A 12,784-nucleotide genomic window follows, 5' to 3' on the forward strand; every position below is an offset into this window, starting at 1 on the left:
CAAATGGGGAGGTACCTCAGAAACCATCCACTTCCATCCTCTCCCCACTTTACAGATGGGGAAACTGACTTGCCCGAGGTTGGTCCAGAGCCCAGCTCCCTGGAATCTCAGTCCAGTGCTATTTTCACAGCATCATTTACCTTGCGGACCTTGAATTCTGCTTGAACACTGGGGCAGGTGTGGAGGATCTGGAGATGGTTCTATCTTGGATTCAGGGATTCATTCAATAATTTCTTCAGTCAACACTTCTGCTGTAGCTAACTGAGGGCCAGGTCCTGGGCCCAGAAGAGAGTAGGACAAGCTTGACCCTGCAGTGGTTCTTGGGGGATAGGCCCAGAAGCCGCAAGGTCATGTCCTAGGCTCCTCTGGCCATACGTCAGGGTTGCCCAGGTCCCCCTGGAGCTGACAACTGAGCTGAATCCTGAGAGCAGAGAAAGGAAACGTTACAGACAGAGGGAGTAACAACATCCACAGCCCCACTGCCTGGGTGCAGAGAGTGCCGGGGGCAGGCACCCTTTCTCGTTTAATCCTCACAGCAGCCCTAGGAGGTGGGTCTCATTGCCCCTTTTTTTTCTTTTCTTTTTTTTACGGTACACGGGCCTCTCACTGTTGTGGCCCCTCGTGTTGCAGAGCACAGGCTCTGGACGCGCAGGCTCAGCGGCCATGGCTCACGGGCCCAGCCTCTCCGCGGCGTGTGGGATCTTCCCGGACCGGGGCATGAACCCGCGTCCCCTGCATCGGCAGGCGGACTCTCAACCACTGCACCACCAGGGAAGCCCCTCATTACCCCTTTTTATACATAAGGAAACTGAGGCTCAGAAACTGTGCCTAAGACCACATACCCAATAAGTGTCGCTGAAGCTAGAACTCAGACTCAGATGATCTGAGTCAGCCAGGGGCAGGCATGGAGGGGAGCCAGTGATTCGTTGTAGCTGCAGGGGAAGGGGTGGGAAAGTGAGGCTTGACCAGCTCATGAAGGACCTCGAAGGTGCCACCCCTACCCAAGGAGCTTGGACTTGATCCTGGAGATCCGGGGGAGCCAGGAACAGGTTGGAGCAGGTGAGGCTGGCCTGGTCGGTGTGCACTGAGGGGCAGCGTGCAGGTGGGACAGGTGGGGGGCAGCCTGGAGGAAGGGGAGCAGCCATGAGGTGCTGCCTGCCAGAGACCGCGAGGCTCAGAGTGGACAGGGTTGGGGCTCAGAGGCAGAGAAGATGTATGAGAGTTCAGGTCTGTCGGGAGGACCAGGACATCAGAGGGCTGCGAGTAGAAGAGAGATTGGGGGAAAGGAGAAGAGGGGCAAGTTCAGTTTGCCATGTGAAGATTTGGTGTCCCCTTGGGGCAGAGAGGGAAAGAGAAGGCAGTAACTGGGCACGGAGAAGGGGAGGGGCCTTGAGCACCTACTGTGCGCCACGTCATGCTGGGCCCTTCAAGGGCGTCATCTCATTTAATCCTCTTCGCACCCCCGCGAGTGACTCCGGTCCTCATTTTATAGATAAGGCTCTGAGAGGTGGACACTGAGAGGGGAGGAAATGATCTACCCAAGGGCACGCAGGCAGGATTCAAACCCAGGTTTTTCTGACACCCAAGTTTATGCTATTTCCACTGGGCAGCACTGCTTAGTGACCGGGGGTCGGGGGGAGAGGGTGTCGGTCCCTGAAGCCAGGGGAGATGGCTTCCGGCAACAGCTTTTTCCTCTGGGCCGGGAGAGAGATGGCCTTGTAGGAGGGGAGGTCTGGCCTTTGGGGCATGCGAGCCCTGGCTCTCTGTTCTCCCCCTCAGTGGCTGCCCGAGCCCCAGAGCCTCTCAGCTGACATATTTGCATAATTGTGTGCTTAGGTCTGCACCAGCCCTGAGTCTGACCTCTCTCCAGAGGGAGGGGTACAGAGCTATGGTTCTGCCCTCAGAAGGGCCCTCCTCCCATCCCTGATTCCTGCCCTGCCCCAGAGTTGATGGGGCCTGCTGCATCCAGCTTCCCCAGGCTGACCTCCAAGGCATCCTCCACCCCACCCACACTGCCCTCACCCCTGCTAGCCCCACTGGCCTTTCCAGCTTGTAACTCCATCCACACACCTGGCTCCCGCTATCCCCAACTGCCCCCCCCCACTTCCTGTTCTCTCTACCTGGAATGCTCTGGCCCTGCCCTGGAGACTTGAAGTGACCCTGCCCATCCATCCATCCATCCATCCATCCATCCATCTTCCCTGATCCTCCCATCAGAAATAAACTCTCAGCAAGAAACTCCCACAGTTCTGAGTCCCTATTGCACATACAATTTTTTTTTAAATTTTTTGTTTTTGTCTGCGTTGTGTCTTCGTTGCTGCCCGCGGGGTTTCTCTAGTTGTGGCTAGCAGGGGCCAGTCTTCGTTGAGGTGCAAGGGCTTCTCACTGCGGTGGCTTCCCTTGTTGCGGAGCTTGTTGCGCGCCTAAGGCTCTAGGCGCGCGGGCTTCAGTAGTTGTGGCACGCAGGCCTCAGTAGTTGTGGCTCGCAGGCTGTAGAGCTCAGGCTCAGCAGTTGTGGCACACGGGCTTAGTGGCTCTGCAGCATGTGGGATCTTCCCGGACCAGGGCTCGAACCCGCGTCCCCTGCATTGGCTGGCGGATCCTTAACCACTGCGCCACCAGGGAAGCCCTCACATACAATTATAATTATCGTGATGATAATGACAATAACTACGAGTGACTGAGCATTTCCTGTGCCTCACTTCAGGTCAGGTATTAAGTCACCTAATCCTCACAGCAACCACAGAGCTGGCACTGTCATTAGCTGCACTTCACAGGTTTGGAAGCTGAGGTGGGAGGGAGGGTGTCACACACACAGCCGGCTTCCTGGTGTCCCCTCTGCGTTGTCCTGCTCTCCCTTACAGTCTACCTATCCGCATTTCTGCCTCCCCTAGAACCTGCAGACTCGGAGCGGCTGGCACTCCGCCTGACCGTGGGTGCCCGGACGTGATGGCTGTATTGAACTGAGCGGGAGGCAGAGAGGCCGAGCGGTTTCCAGCATGGATTTTGGAGTCACTCAAATTCCCACTTCTGACTCTTATGGGCTGTGTGACCTTAGGCAACCTGCCTGACCTCTCTGAGCCTCCATTTCCCTCTCTGTGAGACTGAGGTGATAAAGGCACTAACCTCATGAGGCTGTTGTGAGAATTAAGTGACATGATGCCTGTGAAGTTCAAACCCAAACCATACCACCTCCAGACATGGTTCTGAGCCTCTGGCATGGCTAGTGTCCTTCCTCACAGTTAGCTCTATTGCTTAGGAGTTTATCAACAGCTTCCTGTTTCCTGTCTGATCTTTGCTGGGAGGAAATTTTCCAGTTGGTTCTCTGTAAAGCTGTGTGGCCATGGGCCACTCAGTCACTTTTCTTGGACCTCAGTTTCTTGTTCTAGAAATCCAGATTGTTGGACCAGATGGTCCCTGGGGCTCCTTCCTGCTCTGGCCATCTGAGGAGGAAAGAAGGGGCCTGGACATAGTGAACGGTGGGGACGTGGAGAAGTGACCCAGGAGCCTCATGTGGGACATGGTGACCTCTCTGTCTCCCGAGCAGCCAGTGTGGCCAGGCTCTCCACTGTGGTTAAACTTACTGTTATCTCATTTCACCCTCCCAACCCTAGGAGGTATTATTATCCCCATTTCACAGACGAGGGACTGGGGCACAGAGAGGTTAGGGTACCTGCCCAACGTCACACAGCTAGTGGGTGGCAAAGCCAGTCTCCTAACCCAGGGAATCAGGTCTGGTCCCAGGCCTGGAAGGAGGGAAGGCAGAGGGGGTGACAAAGTGCAGGCTGCCTCCTAGTCTTGCTCTGTGGGTTCTAGGTTTTGTTTTTCCTAAGTTAGCTGTTCCCTCAGGCTCAGTAGCCCACCTGAGGAGAGCTGTCTCCCTGGGATCTCCTCCTACCCTTTTGGAGGTGAGCTCTGACCCAGCCCAGACTCTTCTGTGGGCAGATTCATTCCGTAAACTCTGTGCCTGGCCCTGTCCTAGGTACTGATAGTGTGAAAATCTATCTGACACAGTCCCTGGCCTAAGAGCCCATATCTCATGGAGAAAACTGACAGGTCACCTTGCTGTTAAAATACAGTGTGTGCCAGATAGTATGAGGGAAGGCTCTGTACACAGAGGATTGTCTGAGGACAGAATGGAGTTTGGGGTATGGCTTCTCAGTGGAGGTGATGTCTGATCTAGATCTTACGAGATGAGCATGAGCCTGACAAGTGGAGAAAACCATGTGGGTGAGCATTCCAGACAGAGGGAACAGCATGAGCAAAGGCCTGGCGGAGAGCACTGCAAGTTGTTTAGTGCGTCTAGAGCTGCGCTGTCCAGTAGAACTTTCTGGGATAATGGAAGTGTTCTGCATCTGTGCTGATACCGTAGCCACTGGTCACCTGGAGCTATTGGGCACTTGAAATGTGCAACCTGGTGCAACTGGTATAACCGAGGAACTGAATTTCAATTGTATTTCATTTAAATTCATTTGAATTTCAATAGCCGCATGTGGCTAGTGGCTACTGTATTGAACAGTACAGGTCTGGATGAAAAGAAAAGGCTGGAGAAGAAATTTGGGGCCAGTAGTGAAAGGCCTTGAATGCCACACTCAGGCTTCGTGCCCTTCTTCCCAGACAATGTAGAAATCCTGCAGTGGCCTGGGGAGGAGAGGCAGGGACACATCTGTCCTGTCAAACGATTACCCCAGCGGCTCTGTGGGGCAGGGAGGAGCCTGGGGCCACAGTCCAGAAAAGAAGTGATGAAAACTGAACCAGGGTGGTGGGTATAGAGAGGAGAGAACAAATTCCAGGGCAAGCTTGATGACTGATTGGATTGGGGGCGTGGGCCATGTCAAGGGTGACCCCCAGATTTCTGGCTTGGATGGCAGCGGGGGTGGGGGGGTGCCCTTCACTGTGATGGGGAACGTGGAGGAGGGGCAGTTTTGGGGTCCTGTACCACTGTTCCAGCATCCACTGTGATTGAGTGTCTATGTCCCTGTCTCCCCCCAGCCCATCTGCACACTTCCTGAGGCATCATGGGTTGAGACTCATACCCCATCCCTCTCCCTGTCGCTGACACAGCAGCATGTGGGGCCCAAGGAGGCCTCATTCAGCACATGTTTGCGGAATGGACGAATGAGTGTTCCATTACTCCCGGGATCCCGTTGTTCCCTGGCCTTGAAAGCAGGGAGGAATTTGACCATGTCCCTGGGGTGCCCTGAGTGATATGAGGAACGTGGCCTCCAGGGCAGTTTTCTCAGAGACTCTGAAGAGCTGCCTGGGTGGCTGGGTCTATGAGGACCACCAAGGGGAAGGGTTGTAGCATTTGGTTCATCTCCTCAAAATCTGTGTCTCTAGCAGACTATGTCCCAAGCTGGACAGACCCCAGGCAGTCAGAGAGGAGTAGTCTTAGGTGAAAACGATCTGTCTGTTCCAGTGGCTCTGATGCACATGAATCTATTAGGAATGACTTCCAGCTGTTAGTAATAGAGAGCTGCCCAGAGTAGCTGAAATTAGATAGGGGTGTATTTCTTTCCCACGTAAAACAGGTCTATAGGACAGGACCCCAGGCAGTGGTGTGCCAGAGCCAGCTTGTCCCAGTTCCTGAGAACTAGTTGTGCAAATCTCTTCCCAGCTCTGCATCCGGTGACCTCACATGGAGAGCTTCAAATTGGCTTTGTGGGGGAGCCTTTACACCAAGGAAATTGGCCAACACTATAAATTGGGGCTGTTTTTCTTTTTTCCAGAGGGCAAGCTTCCTAGCATATCACTGAGTGCAGTGATGGTGTGGCTACCCCATCAGGGACCCAGGCTGCATCTTCCTTCTATTTCTCTGGTTTCAGCCTGTCACATCCATCTTTCTGGCTGCCTTACAGCCTGAGATGGCTTCCAGAGTTCCAGTCATTATATCTGTGTAAGCTCTCTACTCCCGCAAAACCAGCTATTCCAATTTTTCTATCTAACTCGTATTTTCAAGGCTGCCTCCTCTTCATCCTTCAGCTGTCATCTCAGGTGTGACCTCCACAGAGAAGCCTTCCCCGACACGCTACCTAAATTCACCACCCATCCCGTTCAGCTTTATTTTCTCCAGAGCATAGACCATAATGGGTAGCTCTCTGATTCTTTTATTATTTTCCTTGTTATTATCTGTCTTCCCCACTAGACTGGAAGATCCCTATTAGTAGGGACTGCATCTGTCTGGTTCTCTGCTGTGTCCCGAGTGCCTCAACAGTGCCTGGTACATCATAATTGCTCAGTAAATACTTGTTGAGTGAATAAGGGATAGTAAGCACAGATCATTTTGTTTTCTACATGCTTCCCTTAGTGTGTCATTAGAGCTAATCAATGAATTTGGTAAAGTAGCAGGATACAAAATTAATGCACAGAAATCCCTTAGTGTGTCATCATGACCATTTTCTCATGTTGCTATTTAGTCTGTAGAATTAGTTGGACTAGATGTTTTCTGAGGGCCCTCCCTGCTCTGACGGGGTGAGTGGGCAGGAGGTGAGTGTGAACAGGGAAGTCAACTCCCTGGCATCACTCACAGCCCAGGCTGACTAGGGAGCCCGGGCCCTGCTCAGAGGCTCTTTCCTTGGAAATTCACTCCCAAAGCAAACTTCCTTGAGCCCCATCTCAGTGCCAGGCCATTGATGGGTACGGGGGATATAGAGAGAAAATGGTAGCGAGGACCTGCCCTGCATGGGGATGGATAATGGACAGCCAGAAGAACAACGAGCTGTGATACAATGGGCTAAAAGTCCAGAAGTACTGGGGGCCACCAGCCTCCATACCCCATTCATTCATTTGGCAAATACTTACTGAGACCCTACTGTGTGCTGGACACTATTCTAAGCATTGGGAATGGAACAGTGGACAAGCCAGACAAGATTCTTGCCCTCATAAAACTCACATGCCAATGGAGGAGATAAACAGTAAACACAATGTCAAATAAATATGCAAGATCATGGACAGCAGGAGGTGCTATGGAGACCACTAAACAGGAGGGTGGAAGGGATGCTGCTGTGCATGGGCTGGTCAGGCAAGACCTCTCCGAGGAGGCAGCATCTGAGTTGATACGTTAATGATACAAAGGAATCACAGGGAGAAAATCTGAGAGTGAAGTGCACCAGGCAGAGGGAGCAGCAAGTGCAAAGTCATAAGGCTGAAACAAGCCCAGCGGGCTTGTCTTCCTGTGCCAGGAGGCACAGGAAGAAGACAGCTTTGGCTGGTTGGGAGTGATGGCGGAAGGATGGTGAAGACAGAGGTGGGACTAGGGACAGGGGACTGAGGCACTTGCTTCAGGTGCAAAATTGAAGCAGGCGCCCCAAAACTCAGTCATCAAGATAATATCTAATGCAATTTTTAAAAATCAAAGTTAATGCCAAAACCCCCATGAGGAACAAAATATCATATTTTTAAATAAAGACAAGATGACTAGCAGTGTCATGCTGAGCCGTATAGGAACCAGATGCAAAGGAAAAATGAGTAATACCGATCCTGCCCTTATTTAAAAATTTGACCTGTTGTCTATCATGGATTTTTGTTGTTGTTCATCATGGGTGTCATCACTATAGAAAACATGTCACCTGGTGTCACGATCATGGTTTCCAGAACCAGACTTCCTGAGTTCCATTTCTGGCACTACCCCTGCATGCTTAGCTGTATGCCTCGGGGCCAGTTTCTCGACCTCTCTGTACCAGTGTCTCCATCGGAAAAGGGGGCTGATAATAGTGCCAGCTCAGGGTTATTGAGAGGATTAAATGACAAGCCAAGGTCTAAGAACAGTGCCTAGCCCACCGGAAGCGCTCAGGTGATGTTGGCAGTCAGTCATAGCCCTGGACAGCAGTACAGGCTTGGTTCCTGCCAGAGGATTCTAAGCAAGGAGTCTTGGCCAGCAAATCAGGGTGGGTCAGAAAGTATGTGGAGGTAGATTGGAAACAGGGAGACCAGAGCCCCTAGGATGGCCAGAGTGGAGGCTGTTGCAAAACTCCAGATGGAAGATGGGAACAGACTCTGGAGATAGTTAGGAGACAGACTCTGCGGAACGTGGTGGTTGTTAAACTGTGAAGGGAGGCGGGTGCTGGGGCAGGAGACAGACGGGGCCAGGATAGCTTCCAGTGTCCGCAGTGGACAGGCCTGGGCTCTGCATCACCACGGAATACCCGGGCCGGATCTGACCCGCGCCCCCATCCCGATCTTGTCTGTGTTCCAGAGGGAGCTGAAGGAGCAGCTTCAGGCCCTTCAGGACAGTGAGCGGGAGCACACGGAGGCGCTGCAGCTGCTCAAGAGACAGCTGGCGGAGACCAAGGTGAGCCAGGCCTGGACGTGGGGGCGGGGCTTCGTGGGGGCAGGGCCCGTTGGGAAGCTGAGGGGCGTGGCTTTGGGCCTGCTGTGGGGGCGGGGCTTCGAGGGTCCAAACTCCAGGTGTTAGGCCGGGGCATGGGGGTGGGGCGGAGGCTGGGGCTTCCCTGAAGGTAAATGGGGCGGGGACCCACTCCAAGATGACTGAGGGCAAGTGGGATCCTTTCTCCCTTCCTGCTTTGGGTGAAAGTTGAGGTGGGACCAGAGACTCTTTGGAAAACCCTGGCGTCCTGCGGGGCTGGAAGAATGTACCTAGTCTCTTTTTTTTTTCTCCCGTTGCTAAACACACCCATTGCCCAAGGAACCAATCCTGAGAATGTTCCTTCGAAGCCCTCCTGATGATTTGTGGCTCAGCCCTGGTATCAGCTCCCCTCTTCAACTCTGACTGGAGATATAGACTCTGAAAAGTAGCGTCAAACCCTGCAGGCTCTGGCCACAGTGGTTTGAAAAGAAAAGGCTTTTTTCTTGACCTGAGAGGAAGGCCCTGGGCTCTGATCCAGCCACTACCGTGCTGTGTGACTTTGGGTAAACTGCATACTTATCTGGGCCCCTAGTCTTCCCATCCGTGCTGTAGGGACTCTGCCAGGCTCCTTCCAGCTGTGATCTTCTGGATCCTAGCACACTTCCAAGGGGCTCCCTCCAAGTCCCCCACAGATACCCCTAACTGGGCAAGGCTTGCTCTGATTTCTGCTGTCCTTCTGGAACCAAGCACTGGGGACCCAGGCCTGACTGCTAAGCTCTTGGGTGATTTCAGCGTGGCTCCACTCCATTTGCAGGGGTGCCACTGCCAGCAGCAGCTGAAGCAGAGCCTTTGGAATGCTCTGGGCCTCCAGAGGTCCCCCTGAGGCCTGGAGAGGCCATTGGAGATCCAGACCTGTGCCCCACCTTGGCCACCAACCCACTGTGGGGTCTTAGGGAAGTCATGACGAACATCTCTTCAGAGAACACTCTGGAGTGCCTCCAGGCAGGACCCTCAGTGGGCATCAGCTGGGAAGCAGTCACAGGACTCTGGCCTCTTTGCTTCTCACAGCCTCATTTTCCCCACCTGCCTGGTGATCCCACACCTCTCAGGTGAAGAGAAGCAAATGGAAGCCTCTGTCTGGATGAGAGGGGAATATTATGGTCTGTTTCTTCTCCCCAGCATTCTGTTCTCTCCACTCCCCACCCGCATTGTTTTTCTCCGCTGACCTTTTCCTCCCCTGCCTTCCTGTCCATCTGTCTACCTCTGGGGTGTCCTCTGGGGCCACCTTCCCCTCCAGTTCCCCCAGCCCTGCTTCCTGTCTGGACTGGGATGTTTATACAAGAAATGCCTATGGATGCTTTGGGGGTCATATTTCACCTGGTGCCTGACTCGGCTTTCCTGTGGCGCCTGCCCCTCCAGTGGCCCGGCCTGAGGGCCTGTCTGAGCTCCCTCCCCCAGCCCAGTGTTTTCCTTGGTCGGCCCTGACCGAGTGACGCATTCTTGGCAGCGTGTCGTTCTGAAATGGCCCCAGCTCTTCCAGGCCCCAGTGTGTTCCCAGGGATGTGGTGGGTCAGGGTGGGAGCTGCTCTCCCAGTTGTGACTGAAGGGATTGGGAGTGGGGCGGGGCTGGCTCTGCCCTAGAAAAAACTAGAGTAAATGGGACACACCGGTTTAGCTGAACCTTTCTCTGTGCTGGGAACTGTGTTCCCCATTCATTGTCTCGCCGAACCGCACAGAATGTCCCCTCCATGACTGCAGGATTCCCCAGAACCTACACGGTGTCTAGCACACAGTAAATAGTTGTGGAACAAATGAGTGGGGGGAAAAGATACACCTTTTGAGGTAGGAATAGTTGTTGTCTCCATTTTATTGCCAAGGAAACTGAGGCCCAGAGAGGTTGAGGGACAGGCCTAAGGCCCCACAGCTAATAAGGAGCTAATTGAGACCTTACTGTCCAGTTCTGTCTGAGCCTAGTGCATATTCCAGCCTCATGCTGGAATGTCCTCAGCGAGATCTCTGGCTTTGTGGGCTGCAAGCTGGGTAGGCCTGGAGAACCCATCAGGGACATATTTCGGGCTCCTGGGGTGGCTGATATTCCACTTCTGAGCTGCCCTCTCCCAGCCTCTTTCTCTCCTCTTGTCCTGGGGACACTGGACCCCTACCTGAGAGAGAAGATGGAGTCTGCACCCACCTCTACAGAGCAATCTTGGGCAAGACCCCTCCCTCCTTTACCTCTCAAGCAGGTCCTGACCATCAGCCTTGTGCCAGGCTCTGGGATGCAGGGCTAAGGAAGATGTCATTCCTACCGGGAGGGGTTCATCCACTAACTGGGAAGCCACATAAAATGTGGGGCAGTATATTCAGAATATTTACAAAATGCTCTGGGAACATTTAGCTATTTAACTGCCTGGAAAAGTTAAGGAAGGTATCACAGAGAAGGTGGCTTTTGATCTGAGTCTTGCAGGATGAGTAGGAGTTTGTCAGTTGAATAAAGCATTTGCTGGGGGAGGGGTCCACTCTAGGCAGGTGGAATTATGATGCAGTAGCACTAGAGAGGTAAGCAGGGATCAGATTAAGGACTTTGAATTCCAGGCTAAGAAATTTAACACTGTACTAGTCATCAAGGAGCCAAGAAGTTTTCCTAAAGACGAGGTAGGCTGTGACCCAGTTTGCACGTTAGAAGGATCACTCTGGCAGCAAGTTTGTTGACAAAGATGTGGAGTTGACACATGGAACCAGTGAGTTGGTGGGACCCAGGGGCATGCGTGGAGGAGGCAGGTGGAGAGATGAATGTGGCGCTCAAGAGACGTGTAAGACCTTCGAAATGGACTTGGAAGCCATCCTCGAAGCAGTGGGAGTCGTGGGGTGTGAACAAAGGAGCCAGCCTGGACGAGTCCTCAGGAACAGGGGTGGCAGGGAGGGAGCAGCCACAGAGGTGGGAGGCAAACCAGAAGTTTCTATTAGTAGAGGGTGGCCCTTGGGCCAAACGCTGCTGCAGATTGGCCGAAGAGCAGCCGGAAGGGGTGGCCATGAGATCTGGGGCTCTTTGGAGAGCAGTGGCGGACGGTGCAGGGAGGGCAGGCCCCAGCTTCCCCACCGTGACCTGCCGCTGCCGGAGCCTTGGCCCTCCCTGGGTGAGGGGGCTCCGGGAGGCCACAGACAGCCTGGCCCTTTATCCTCAGCCTCTCGGCCACCCCCTTTGTCTGCCCTGCATACTGGGTGGGCATGCGCAGGGAGGCTGGCCCACTGCCAGCAGCTCTTCCTGCCGCAGGCAGCCCGCAGCCAGCCGCGACGACTGGGAGGGAACAGGCCCTAATTGAGCCTTTGTGGAGCCTCCCACAGAGCCCTGGGCACTGAACACAGCAGGGTCTCTGACTCCGTGAACTCCCAGCCAGGATCCCACAAAGTCAAATTGCAGAGGCAGGCCCCACACGCTGCTGCTGCAGCCGAGCTGCACTTGTGTACCCAGTGTCATCCTGCCTCGTGCTGTCCCCTCGGCCCGCTGCCCGCACCACCCAACTGACATCCTGCCCGTCGTTCAGGCCCCAGCTCAGAAGTCATCTCTCCACGAAGACTTCTAGGATGTGCCTGTTCCAGTGTTTTAATAACCAGGCTCTGGGTCTGCACCTCAAACAATACCATGCACTTTGTGAATGTTCCCTCACTTACCATAGATAGCCCTGCAATGTCGTTGTATACCCTTTTCCCAGATAAGAAAATTAAGGTTCAGAGATATCAGGCAACTAAGGTTGCCACAGCTGGAGACCCAGAGCCATTGGGCACCAAAGCTGTGCCCTTTACCACTCAACCCTTCCTGGGCCTGGCAGTGCCCTTGGGGGCAGAGAGAAACACGAAAGTCCATGCTTGTCTCCTGTGACGATGGCTTTAACCCCCCAGCTCTTGTTCCCAGAGGGTCTCGGGGTGGCGGGACAGGGCGAGTGACCACCAAGCTTTGCCCAGCACATTGCCATTTATAAAGCTCTTTAACATCTGTGACCTTGTCATCTTTGCTGGGGCCCCATGAGTGATTTTTTTAAAAATAAAAATTTAAGAGAATTGCCTGGCAGTCCGGTGGTTAGGACTCTGTGCTTTCACTGCCGTGGGCCCAAGTTCGATCCCTGGTTGGGGAACTAAGATCCCACAAGCCATGTGGTGCAGCCACATAAATAAATAAATAAAATTTTCACCGTCTTCCAGACTGAACTCAGCATCCTCTCCCTGCCCCCCACGTCTCCTGCCAGCTTCCCCATCCCTCCCACGCCAAGCCAGAAATCTGGACATCATCCTTACACCTGTCTCTCCTGTACCCCTACAGCCAGCCAGTTGGTCACCAGGGTCAAAGAGGCTCTCCTACAAATGTCTTTCAAGCCGTGTCCATCTGCTGCTCCCCTAGTTCAAGCCTTATTGTCTCACCTGGACCATTTCATTAGTTTCCTAATGGAGAACAATCATCTGCTGTCCCTGCTATGCCAGTTCTCT

The 12,784-nt window shown here is 53.7% G+C and overlaps 1 protein-coding gene across 2 annotated transcripts in view; it reads left to right on the forward strand.

The window, feature by feature from the left end:
- TRIM62 (tripartite motif containing 62) overlaps positions 1-12,784 on the forward strand; it is a 32,410-nt gene that overhangs the window by 6,775 nt on the left and 12,851 nt on the right. For both annotated transcript variants that reach the window (XM_030870340.2, XM_030870332.2), the window contains exon 3: positions 8,195-8,290. In XM_030870340.2, the coding sequence (XP_030726200.1) occupies positions 8,195-8,290 (96 nt within the window). The remainder of the gene's footprint in view (positions 1-8,194; positions 8,291-12,784) is intronic.

The sequence above is a fragment of the Globicephala melas genome, chromosome 1 (genome assembly GCF_963455315.2).
Source record: "Globicephala melas chromosome 1, mGloMel1.2, whole genome shotgun sequence".
Classification (NCBI taxonomy): domain Eukaryota; kingdom Metazoa; phylum Chordata; class Mammalia; order Artiodactyla; family Delphinidae; genus Globicephala; species Globicephala melas.